General features: G+C 40.5%; 1 protein-coding gene across 4 annotated transcripts in view; it reads right to left on the reverse strand.

Annotated features, from left to right (window-relative positions):
* Window positions 1-242: 242 nt before the first annotated feature.
* The window catches only part of bmal2 (basic helix-loop-helix ARNT like 2), a 210,575-nt gene continuing 197,677 nt past the window's right edge, over window positions 243-13,140 (reverse strand). For 2 of the 4 annotated variants that reach the window (XM_052060877.1, XM_052060876.1), the window contains exons 2-17: window positions 10,354-10,480; window positions 10,203-10,256; window positions 9,527-9,568; window positions 9,276-9,433; window positions 7,838-7,917; window positions 7,204-7,296; window positions 6,439-6,556; window positions 6,218-6,367; window positions 5,650-5,893; window positions 5,352-5,458; window positions 5,066-5,216; window positions 4,917-4,981; window positions 4,701-4,821; window positions 4,476-4,572; window positions 3,569-3,668; window positions 243-3,061 (exon numbers count right to left, since the gene is read on the reverse strand). In XM_052060877.1, coding sequence (XP_051916837.1) covers window positions 2,904-3,061; window positions 3,569-3,668; window positions 4,476-4,572; window positions 4,701-4,821; window positions 4,917-4,981; window positions 5,066-5,216; window positions 5,352-5,458; window positions 5,650-5,893; window positions 6,218-6,367; window positions 6,439-6,556; window positions 7,204-7,296; window positions 7,838-7,917; window positions 9,276-9,433; window positions 9,527-9,568; window positions 10,203-10,256; window positions 10,354-10,480 — 1,865 coding nt within the window. In that variant the 3' untranslated portion in view covers window positions 243-2,903. Of the gene's footprint in view, window positions 3,062-3,568; window positions 3,669-4,475; window positions 4,573-4,700; window positions 4,822-4,916; window positions 4,982-5,065; window positions 5,217-5,351; window positions 5,459-5,649; window positions 5,894-6,217; window positions 6,368-6,438; window positions 6,557-7,203; window positions 7,297-7,837; window positions 7,918-9,275; window positions 9,434-9,526; window positions 9,569-10,202; window positions 10,257-10,353; window positions 10,484-13,140 lie in introns of all 4 variants that reach the window. The other 2 variants (XM_052060875.1, XM_052060878.1) reach the window with 2 other exon arrangements.

Raw genomic sequence — 13,140 nt, forward strand, 5'->3', positions numbered from 1 at the left:
GTTTTCCCCATGCCTGCGTGGGTTTTCTCCGGGTACTCCGGTTTCCTCCCACATTCCAACAAAATGCATGGCAGGTTAACGGAACACTCTAAATTTCCCTCAGTGTGAGTGCGAGTGTGGATGGTTGTTCATCTGTGTGTGCCCTGAGATTTGCTGGCAACCAATTCAGGGTGTCCCCCTCCCAAAGACAGCTGGCATAGACTCCAGCATTTAATGAGAAAAAAATGCACATGGGATTATCCTTTAGTAAATTAACATTTATTCACAAAATGACCTGGTAAAAGATGCCACAGTTGTTAATTGTAGGAGGAATATGCCATAGACAAATATAGTAAAGGCTTCCTCTCGAGCCAAACATGAAAGAGTAAATAAACTCGGAGTAGCAGGACGTGGCTGATAACAGTACCATGTTTTACAAGTTTCAAATTCAAGCTCAAAGTTCATGCCCAGGGGCAGTCAGTTGTGTAAATGCTAACATGAACCAGTCAATCATGACATCATTAAAAGAGCCATGCAACTGGAAAGACAACAGATATAAAATCAAAACATGATACCGAGCAAACCAAATCTATGGTGTCACTTCAACAGAGTAAGAGGTAAAACATGAACCTTTCCTGCAAGGTTGACAATAATGGGAAAATGTAGCTGTACAATATTGCAAAGATTGAATTGGAGGAACGGACATGAACGTGTCTAATTAACTCGCTTGCGCCGAACAAAAAAATCTGCCTAGCTCTGGAAATTTGGTCAGGTACTGAATACAGAATGAGAGATCACAGCGCCTGCTTTATTTAAATCATGACTGGCAAAACATGCGTGTCAAGAAGTCCAATGCAGAGATGCATTTGAACATCATTCAAGTTGCCCTACTTTCAGTCAGCTGAGGTGTCACGCAGGAAAATAAAATATCAACTGGCTTATTGCATATCAAAGTGGAAATGTCCAAAGGCACTTTGGACAAAAGCAGGAGCGTCCATGAGTAAAGATCCGCTATCTGTGGACCCTTCGTAATATCAAGCATAGGACAAGAGACATATTAGTCGTCACAAATCACAAATAGCTGTAATGATAAAACTTTCAACAGTCCCAAAAGGATTCCAGGGTGTACAATGACAGCATGGAGACATGGATTTACAATATATAGCTTGGCTGGTACTCAGTCTTTGGCCGTGTCAGTTTCAGTGACTGCAAAGTATACAAACAGCATGTGTGTATTTTAACTTACGGTATCTCATCCTTCACTATGCACTGAAACACAAAAGGCCTTCATCTGCACACACGTCCACAAAATGCTCGATGATGATCAACGATACATTTCACATGTTGAAATGCAACCAAAGAAAGAGACAAAAAGTGTTGAAAAGGATTGAAACATGCCACTCTATCAAAAGAGGAAGGATTGGACCTGTCAGTTTCACCTTAATCTAAGTAATTAATTCCAACATCATGGTGCACATGTGGACACCATTCTGTTTCCGCACAATTGCCCCAGTGTACACAGCAAGGTCCATAAAAGCATACTTGGGTGAGTGGAAGTATGAGCCCTGGCCTTTAAATGCAATTGTGATAAAACACAGTATTGTGAGCAAGCAGGGCCTCTCTCGTGTCCAACATCATAGTCTCCAAAATCACCTAGAAAGCTTTCCCAGAGTAGTTCAACGTGTTATAGCTGCAAAGGAGTTGACCTACTCCTTGTACTGTATATGTAATGGCCAGGTGTCCACCTATACTTTTGCCACAATAGTGCGTACGCTTTAGTGTGTTGTAATTTGAGGCAACTTCAAACACATGTAAAACCATCTTGTTCAACAGTGCAGTACAGTGAGACATAAGTCCCCAATGTCCCACATAAGCCATTCACGTGTAGTGTGTCGTGTGCAATGTCAACCGTGGACTCAACAACATGAGGTAACTCCAACTGAAGAACTCATTCATGTCAGATCACAGTACAGCAAGAGAAATTCATCTGTATCGTCACAGGAAAACGGGCCATTCTTGAAACATTTATGGAATGCATGATGACTACATATCGTCCCTTAAACCTCTGAATAGATGACTGCCACTGATATAACATGAATAAAAACCTAAACGCTGCTGATTATAAAGCAGACCACAAGTATAAAACACAGTTGCATATGTGAACAAAACGGTTACATATTTCAAGTTTAAGTACAGTATGTATGGGAATAATGTCAATGGTAAATACTACTACAGCTGCTAAGAACTTTGTGAATATATTGTATGTTAAAAGTGGGTGGCTTTTTTCCCCACCAGTCCTGAGTATTCACCTCTTATACTATCGCACTCAAAAAATAAACTATATCGTAGCTTTAATAAGACAGATATGAGGTGATTGCTGAGTCAGTGTGTCTTAATGTCTATTTAAGCACTATTATGAATTGCACGTGGGTACTGCAATGATCACAAACTCACAGGGAGTTATAACGGTGACAAAAACTTCTGCTCTGAGGCAAAAGTAGGAAGGACGAGCTTCACAAACATTGGAGTAGCATCGCTCCATTTTTAACAAGGTTCATTAGAAAAAAAAATAATAATAAATTCAGTGCGGTTTTTTTGCATCACTCCCATCCTGTATTCAAGTGTAGGTGTAAACCATAATCAGGACTCCCTCACTGTTTGTTTCGACAATGTCCTTTAGACATAATGCATTTGCCGAGTGTGTGAGTTGTCACTGATGATGACCCAGTCAATGATCATTCTCCATGGCAGGCAGATTGCAGTAAGGCTTTGGAGGCACATGTATATCCTCCAGAGAAAAGCCGGTGTTCCTTATCAATGGCGACACAGTTGCCGGTTAAAAAGAGTCGTTCAGACAGCTTATAATAGAATTCAGAACCTGACAGAGCATTTCTGTCACCGTCTCGCATTTCAACTTCTGAATTCTATAAGGACCAGTGCATCTCTTCAAAGTCCTCGCCATCACCCAGGTTGGAGTCTGTCTCCAGGAGTCTCATGATCACTGCCATAGCTGCTTCGTCACTGCTAAGACTCCCAAGGCCCGGTGCAACCACGCTGTCCAGGTCTATCTGTGAGTTGTCCCCTGCGGTGGGTTCAGAGAAGCAACAAGCTTATTGAGGTACAAAGAATTTGGATTATAGACAATTTCTATTGGTATGTTTACATGAGAATGTTGTGAATACACAAAAGCCTCAGGTTTTAGAAAAAGTTTGCAGACTGATGAGAACGCCGACGACGAAACTACTGTTTACCGAGGGGGATATTGTCAAGAGAAAATGTTAACCCTTTAGTAGGCAAGAGACAGAACAAGCACTTTGAGATTCATTAAATAGATATAGAGACAGATACAAAATTCATTAAAAACGTTCATGGAAGTGCAACTACAACCATGCTGCTCAGAAGCATCTGCCTATTTCTTCTTAAACAAGGTCAGAAATACACACCAAAGAGCCAGGAAACATCTGGCTCATGCAACTGCTTTCGAAGGTTTGCATTTTCTGGCTCCAAAACACAGTTGTGTAAATGAATGACTATTGAGTTTAAAACTGTGTTGATGAAATGACCTCCAAAACAGGATTATAGAATGTACCCATTAGTGTTTCCCCTCCAGGAAATAGAGCTCCTTGGGCGTCTTCTTCTGAGTTGGACTTTTCGGGGATCTCCATGTCTGTGGCGTCCCCGTTTGGCACCTAAACAGCAAAAGGCATAATGGTGACATGATCAAGTAATGAATCTGAGGGAGCTAAATCGTATTTGACAAGATAGATGGTAACAAGTCAAGTACAACTTTATTGTCAAATGCGCTCAATGTGCAATTTACAGCACAGATTAAATTTCTTCCCTCTCAACCAGACAACAAGAGGAGCCGCTGCGGGTGTCCGCGCCACCATCAAAAGAACATATATTGACAAAGTAATGAAACACAAAAGACACAGTCGTGCAATATACTATATGGAATTACTTAATTTAACAACGGATACTGTCGTCCACCAGTCATGTAATGCATTACTGTAATTACAAAAACCTTATCTGACTCAATACCATGAGAAGATACATGCTGTCCTAATGCCACAGTTGCTTTAATCAAAGCACTGTAAAAAACAACAACTTAAATTACAGGTAGTGTACTTTCTAATGGCATACAATCAAGCAGTCAATGTTTTGTACAGGAACAACAAAAATAAAAACCTTGAAAAGGTTATCATCAAATCAACAAATGTGTGTTCCACTACTAGCTACAAGTCTAAAATTGGATATAGGTTTTTAACTCATTCAGTACCAGCCAATTCTAGACCAAGTCTAAAAAGACGTTTAAAGACGTCTTTGGCAGTGAATGAATTAAACCATATTTTTTCTCTGCTGAAGCCTGAAACAGTTTTTTCTTTGGCATACAAAAAATTCATGTAACTGATGAAAACAGTGCTTTATTTGCTTATTAAAGGAACCTGAAGGTATTGTCAAACTGATTTTGAAAGAATAGTATCAAATGTACTCACGTTCTTGTTGGCTTGGTTTTGAGTAGTTGTGAGAGGAGATTTATCCTGTGTCAGACTAAATGGGCTTCCGTTACCACTGGAGGGTGATGAGTTCATTCTAAAGCAGAAGAGAAAGTGTCAACTTAAAATTATATCAGACATTTGTAACAACTGTAGAGAGAGAGAGAAATAGAGAAATAGAGAGAGAGTAAGAAAGTAAGTATGCACCTACGTATGAGTCCTCACCTGTTAAAGTCAAGCAGCTCATTGGCAATCTGAGTCCCAATGGTTCCAGCATATATCATTGTACCGGGTGTTGTTGAGATGCCTGGTATAGTTGGCATTTCCTTAGATTTCCTTACATCCTCTGAAATAAATGAGAGATAACCGAAAATGCACCTTCAGCAAACTTTTAGAACTCAAATACCGCTTCACAGCACAGTAGAAAAGATTTAAATTGACCTCCTTTAGCTTTAGATGACTGTTCAGTCTTGTTCCCTGCCCGACTTGTTCGACTGTGATCATGCCTGGGAAGGCATGATGAAGGGAAGAGCACGGATGAAGTTGCAACGCCTTTGTAATAAACATTTGTGTGTGACACATCTACTTACGATATGACTGTATTTGTTGACACAATATATTCAACTTCTTTGGTCCATGGGTTCACAAAACTATACCACTGACTTTGTAGCGTCACAAAGGAGCCATATTTTGTCTTAAACTTGTAGTGGTTGGTTTCTATTTTCTCTTTACTTCGCAGTGCTGGAAGTGGGAGAAACAGTCAGGATTAGAAGAAAGGAATTGTGTTGTCATGGTTCCTCCACCTAACGTCCCCCTCCCCACACACACACAATCAATGAAAAGGGATGTAAATAACTAGCTAGAAATTTAACTGACCTTTTCGATGACTGTCAGCTAAATGCGGTAAGTCGTCTTGATGGAAGTACTCATAGCATGAAGTGCCAAGCAACTCTTGGGGAAGGTAACCAAGAATGGTTGTTGCTCTATGAAGAGTCATGCATTGTTAGAATCCTACTTGAGTCATAACAGTGTACATTCATGTGTAAAAGCAATGAAATATGACTCAAATATCCAAAGTGAATACAGTACCAACGTTTGGCACGAAAGTAATTGAAAACACGTGTACTGCTGAAGCCCACTTAAAAAGAGTTGAAGCACTCAAATTCCAGTTTACCTTTGATCAACAAAGGTGAACTTGCCATCCATGGTATAGCGTGTGATGAACTCGGTGGGTTTGACTCGGAAATCGCCATTAATTTGGGGAGACGAGTGGGAGTGGATGCGCCCAACAGCGACCAGACAGCTGAAGTGAGAGCTATCCTGTTTATCTGCGTCGCCCTCGCCCTCTGCTTCCAGCTGACTGGAGTGCCAACTGCGCATGTAGCCTGTACAGTGGACTGTACAGTATTTCTGCGACTCTAAGTACAAACAGATACTGATCAGATATAAATAATACTGTATGTCTTGATATTTTTGCACATGCACATCTACTTAATAGGCTACATAGAGCATTTTACATAAGACCATAACAAAATGCTTGTTTCAATAAATGTTATTTATGGTCAAGGAAGGCTCAGGCTTTTTGTCGGACCTGCCTGCTTTCATCTTTTACAGTTCACATTCATTGTTCGTGGAGCGAGATACTCAACTTGCTACTAATGAAAATTTTGATTGCTTTTGTTGTCCATTGCTAAACTCTTCTCTCTGACTACTTGAAACATTTCACAGAATCATTTCACTACCTTTCTTTTTGGAGGTGCTGGCCTGCAATTCCTTCTCCTCAACTTTCCCAAAGTTTTTGTTGCACTTCATGCGACAGAAGAAGGAGCGGCGTGCACCTGAACACAGTCGTGCTGCACCGACTGGGAGGTCAGCCTGGACCTGCAAACCAGCTGTAGATACAATAATTTTACCAACTGTATGTTGTCACACATGCTTTGAGAAACAGAAAAAATCATTGTACTTTTTGCATCTATTAGCCGCTCCCGTGGGTACAGATCAGAGGCTGAGAGCTGCTCCTTCAGTTTGCCTATGTCTTTAGGATGCACGTAATCAAAGAAGCTCTGTCCGATCAGTTCCACCTGCAGGGAGAAGAAAGAATTTACCAATCCGACCTACTACCCTGTGAATTTACTCATGTTATTACGTCAGTTGGTTGCACAATTATAAATAAATTAATGAATAAAAATAATCATCCCGATCTCCATTTTTTTTAGGGAACTTTACAACAACTCACACCCTAGCGCACACTTGTGAATCTATAAATTAACAAGAACTGTAAACAGAAGTCACAAGAACAAAAAAATTTAATTATATTTCTACTGCAAGGTAAAAGCTTTTTTTTTTATTTACAGACCAGGCACAACATTGTGAAACTTGCACAATATGATATCCAATATAAGAGTTTCATCATTGTTTCTGCCTTTACCAAAATATACATTTTAGATCGACACCATCAATTATTAATTTGGCAACATGATTATTATTGTGGTTGTAGATTGCAGTCATGTTGAACAGCACTGCATCATCAGAACAGAACAAGTACATTAATTTAATAAAGCTCTTCTTGTATTGGATATGTTGGTACTGTTGTGGTCATAATGTTGTTGTTGGTTGATGATGTGTATTCTTTGTGTGTGTGTGTGTGTGTGTGTGCCCCATTATGTGTGTCAGGAGATTCATAGGTAGAGTAAAAAAAAAAAAACAACAAAAAAAACGAAAGTGTTACCCGACTATAATTTAATATCTTCGTGATGGACTCAGAGACAAAAACAATTTTCCCACGATCACAGCTGACTACAAACAGGAACCCATCAGCAGCCTGCCGACAACAAACAAAAGAGAAGATCTGAAGGGTATGACATTGTCAAGATACTGTAACGATGTCAGTGAGACTTTACAGTACATATGAAAATCACTGCAGCACCTGACTTAGAATTAGTGGTGCTCCGATCAATCGGCCACCGATTGTGAACAGACTATTTCTGTGGAAAAGTATGTGATCGGCATGTATCAATGAATGCCTTTCATCGCCAATCACAAAAACCGATCACCCACAGCTCAAACTTTGCAGCCTGCGGCCAACCGGACATCAGCCTGTGTGCAGCGTAGTGGCCACTCCCGCTTTCAATAACACTCCACCGGCACGCAGCAAACCAACCAAACAGGCTGCTGTGTAGAGCTTTTATCTGATTAGAGAATGTGTAATCTATGTGATTGGTGCCAAAATCGGGTTTCAGCCCATTTCACCCATGGATGATCGGTATCAGAAACAGAAGCATAAAACCCTGATCGGAACACCCCTAATTAGAATAGAGAATGACAAGTTAGTGCAAATAAAGTCAGACGTCAGGGATTTTTACCTTCAAGATAAGGTGTTGGAGCTCCTCATCAGGCAAGAACGATGGTTTGTAGTTAGTGTCAGAAAAAGAGCTTGCAGAACCTGAAATGTAGGAGAATTCAAAATCATTCAAAAATGAGTGTTTTCTTCTTTGTGTCTACTGTTGGTCAGGGCAGGTCAGAGCCCAGTGACAATTGGCTTCCCCAAAATTATCAGAGTTACATATTTCTTTTGTGTAACAGTACAATTTTTGCTGCGTCTTCGATTACCACTTCCATCGCTTCAAATCTCATTTTTCGCTTAGTATTCTCCCAATACACCAAAAATCACAAAACCCACTTTTAAAGGTCAGGTGTGAAGTAAACTTGGCCACCCACCTTTAGAGTAATACTTAGGGCGAATAAAACTATTTCAAGCATACTGTCATGATTTTTTTTTAAATGCAAACCGCCCAGGTTTATAGTTAGACCCATAGCAATGCACTCAAAAACTAAAATGCTTTTCTTCTGTAATCTCCGGCGAGAAACGTCTTTTACAGAATGCCGTTGATTTTCCTATTAATTGCTCTTTGCCATTGTTAAAGTTATCCGGCGAAATGCTTCGGCGCTGTGTGGCGATGCACATTTAAGCAAATAGTTTTCATCTGCTGCCAACACGGTGTGCAATCAGGTAGGATTGGGTGAACACAATTAATTTTAGCATCTGTTGTGTAGCATGTTAGTAAATCAGGCCCTTTGAGTTTTGTTCTCAGCCCTGCTATGGCATGAAAGGATCCTGCATTTTCAAAGGCTTCCTTCTCTGGTCAGGAGCTGAAGTGGGAGAACATGATGATGACCATTCAGGGAAAGATAAAATTCCTAGATATGCTTTGGGAAGAAGAGTTATGCGACTGTTGTAGTAAGAGTGTTGTATTCCTTTCCTTCTCAGCTTAACCTCTTCTGGAAATCAATACCTGAGGTATTACTGCCATCTCTCTGTCGGCACAGCACACAGCACTCACAGTAATAGTGTGGTATTGTATAGTATTTTCGATACATTTTAGGCTTGCCATTTCTTATCTCTTTTCAAACATGTTTACAATGTTTTTTAAGTGTATAGAAAGGATGAAATAAAAATAATAAATAATTCTTATGGACTCACTGTATCTCAGATTTTCACCTATTCCAGGTGGGTCTGGAATGAAACATATCCACTGCATAAAACCGTGGTTAAGTCTAAATCCTATTCATAAATTTCACCCTTCATTGTCTTTATGTTGTAGGAGTGTGAATGAGTGGTGAAACTGTTAAAACAAGCAAGCGAGAACAATACGGGCTGAAGTAGAGGCCTCTGACACCTGGTCAAGTCAAACATCCAAAACACAACTGATACTATATTTACAGGGAATCAAATCAGTCTTTGAATTTGTAGCTGGGCTCAACCACACAACTGTAGTTGTGATTGTAAGTAGTATCTGGTACCTCTAAGGGATTTGAGGTGCTGCACGGCCATTCTCAGCACAGTGAGTTTGTCCAGCTTCCGAGACATTGGGTTGCATGTTGGAATCAAGTCTGACAGCTTGTCAATTAGTGTGTTCATTTTGTCCCGCCTTCTTTTTTCTATTTGGCTGTGTGGTTCTCTGCAAGGACAAACAATTGTTTTTATTTTCCACCTTTAGCACAACATCACACTTAACGTTTCTTAATGCAGTGTAAGAAGTGCTGTTTACTACCTTAAACATTTCATTTTGGCATGTTGATCATCTCCGTCAGAGCTGTAGACAAGAAAAAAAATTCAAATAGTGATTTCAGTTCAGGGGTCTATCCCACCTACCGCCCAAAGAGAGCTGGGATAGGCTCCTGCACGCCCGCAACCCTTGTGAGGGTAAGTGGATTAGAATATGGTTGGATAGATTTGAGTAAATACGTGTACTGTTGTAATCTTTGTCTTAAATATGTAAAGTATAAATACTGTTGATATATTTTAAACATGCTGGTAACCACATACACAAAAATTCCTAAGGGGTGGGGGCAAATCCTACTTTGTGTTTCTTTATGCTTTCGGGGGCGAGGGGGGTGTTCTGATCCCCATTAACTGCGAAAATAAGAGGGATTACTATCCTGTGCATATAAATGTTCCTTTTGCATATTGGCCAGACAATGGGTTACCAGCCGAAATATTGGACATCAGATGATATGTCAAGGTTGTTTATAGCCACCAATATTGGGATCAGCCCCAAAACTCCCGTATCGATTGGGCTTTAGTATATACAGTACGTATATTCCGAGAGAGAGAGAGAGAGAGAGAGAGAGAGAGAGAGAGAGAGAGAGAGAGAGAGAGAGAGAGAGAGAGAGAGAGATTGTAGATACACATGTGCACACACACACATATATACAAGCAACACCTACTCGTTTTGGTCCTCTTCCATGTCAGTGCTGATAACGGTGGTCAATCTTGTTTCCCTAAGAAGTTGAAGTAATCATAACAAGACACATCATTGGCAGAAATTTGACTCATGCATGTTTCGAAGAAACACATTGAAAGCATAGTCATACTTACAGGTTGTCCACACTGCCCTTTCGCTTCCGCGGCATCTCCATGCTCAAAGACATGCCAACCATTGAGGATGGAGTCATCAGGCTGGGTAAAGGGTCGCAGTTCATTTGGTTTTCCTCAGCCAGTACATCTTCTGGGGAATAAAAAAAAATTGAGCAGGCCGCAGGTGGATGGAACTGCTGGAGCATTTAAAAGATTTTTTAAAAATCTTTATTGAACACGTCTGGTTGCAATGGAACGCTACATGAGGAAGCGTCACTTCCTCATCTAACGGAGGAAGTGTCACTTCGCTATGTAAGAAAGGCGAGAGGAGTCGATTGGCGCATTTAGTGTGTTCAGTTTGGTCGAGAACTGATTTTCGGTCGTAATCCAAGGCATTAAAAAAAAAATCTGAATTTGGGGTTGAAAAACAATCTGGTCGAGAACAGAGATGTTCGAAAACCGAGGTTCGACTGTAATTCATACTAAAAGACTGTGGTAACATTGTATATTATATATTAGAGCTATACAATAAACCTGGATTTCGATTGCTCTAAAATGTGATATCGCAAACTTTAAAATGAGATCGAAGGAAAACAATTCATTTGCAGAACCAGATGTTGCGTTTACGAATTCCAGATGTTGTCAAAGTACCCTGAATACACCATGTAGCAAGCATGTATGTGATTCCACCGTCCGGTAAGCTCTATGCCGTTTAATAACCGCCCAGTTGCTGTTTACTGTAAAACTAAACACACAAAAAGAATTACTGATACACAAATTGTACATTTAACCACAAAACCTGCTTTATCTTTAAAACGCCACGAGCTGCTAATGCTAAAGTCAATGTAATATCGAGGGTTTCAACATTTGGGGTAATAGATAAAATAATTCCATGCCAAATCACCGAGTAGGTTTAAACCAATCTTTTTTTTGTTTTTTTATTTTAATGAAACTTGCTATACTTGTTGATAGTAATGGCACAAAACTAAATCTCAAATTGTGGGTCAATCGGCCGAAACTACAACTCCCCAAATTTTAATATTTTTGGCAAAAACTGGAGTGGAGACTCTGCATCTTCTAGGTCAATTTTTGACCTAGAATTTTTGGAAAGGGAATTGAACAAGGAATCCACATCTGCAATCTTTTAGAAGACTGATGCATATTTTGCTAACTATGCCTTTTGTCTTATAATTTACCTTTGAAATTGACCTTGGGGACCAGAACAAAATTTACAGTTGCTCAGGGCTCAGATAACAACCAAACATGGCCCAGCTTGAGAAAACAGGTGAACCATGATTGGTTGCTGTGGCGATTAAAGCCTTTTATCTGCCATGATCAGAATGCAATGACGCTAGATGACATGCTAGCAGGCCAAGTTGTATCACTGTAGGGAACGCAAGCGATTACCAGCTAACAAAAGCACACACGCTTCAATTGCCATGACACGATGAGGTGCAGCTCAGTGACACTGCTGGGGATGATGTTCCCATCGGGCAGTGCATGTTTATTGAAAATAATTGTATTGCATTTGATTTATATGGTGCTTTTTTTGCACACAGGCACGATACAAAATAAATGGACTAAAATTTGGCAACAAAAACAGTCAACATAAGAATAAAGACAACAACAAAGGCAACATGATAAAATAAAAGAAAAGCCTGTTTGAGTAGGTGGGTTTTGAGGAAGGATTTGATTATATTAATAACCGTACTAGTCCAGTGGTTAGCACGTCGGCTTCACAGTGCAGAGGTACCGGGTTCGATTCCAGCTCCGGCCTCCCTGTGTGGAGTTTGCATGTTCTCCCCGGGCCTGAGTGGGTTTTCTCCGGGTGCTCCGGTTTCCTCCCACATTCCAAAAACATGCATGGCAGGCTGATTGGACGCTCTAAATTGTCCCTAGGTGTGAGTGTGAGCGTGCATGGTTGTTCGTTTCTGCGTGCCCTGCGATTGGCTGGCAACCGATTCAGGGTGTCCCCCGCCTACTGCCCGAAGACAGCTGGGATAGGCTCCAGCACCCCCCGCGACCCTAGTGAGGATCAAGCGGCTCGGAAGATGAATGAATGAATAATAACCGTACCTCATTTCTTTACCGATTTCTTTCTTCTTCTTTTTTTTTTTTTTTAACTGACATCTCAGTTGCTGAAACATCTTGTTCTAATCTTGTTCATGTTCTCTAGACTGAGCAACGGGATGTTGAAATCTTGAGGTAACTGTGAATGGCAGAAATCACCTACTGTTGTCTCATTAGGCATGGACACCTAGTTTACTTTCCACAGCTCCATAGCAAGGAACAGGAATTATTAAACAAAGTGTGGATGGTCTCTCCTTCAATTCCCTCCAATGAAAAGACTATTCCGAGTTTGCCGAGCGTTCAAAGAAAAGCTTGCATGTGAGAATTTTATTGGCCACAGATGTGTAAGAGTAAATGCAGGCACTGCCAGCGTGATACGAAAGCCTTGCTTTGGTTCAGGCGCTCCCAGGCAACACATGACACATTGCATATAGTACACTCCTTTGCTCCTCTCTTATGTCTTACATTTTTTAAATGTTGTCCACTTCAACAAAGTTACTTTTTTTTTCAAAAGAAAAAACATTTAGCCATGAACCTTCCAGAGCAGAGGTTTCCAAAAGACTGCATACAAATTGTATGTGGATTGTAGTGCTTTCACAAGGTTGAGGAACTTTGGAGGCAGGGGCTTCACTGGTAAACAAAATTGATCTGATGATTGTGATGTTTAAAATGTTCACAGCTACTCAGGCATCTAACCCAGGGGTCCACAACCTTTTTTGCCCCACGGACCGGTTTATG

The sequence above is a fragment of the Hippocampus zosterae genome, chromosome 3 (assembly GCF_025434085.1).
Source record: "Hippocampus zosterae strain Florida chromosome 3, ASM2543408v3, whole genome shotgun sequence".
Classification (NCBI taxonomy): Eukaryota; Metazoa; Chordata; class Actinopteri; order Syngnathiformes; family Syngnathidae; genus Hippocampus; species Hippocampus zosterae.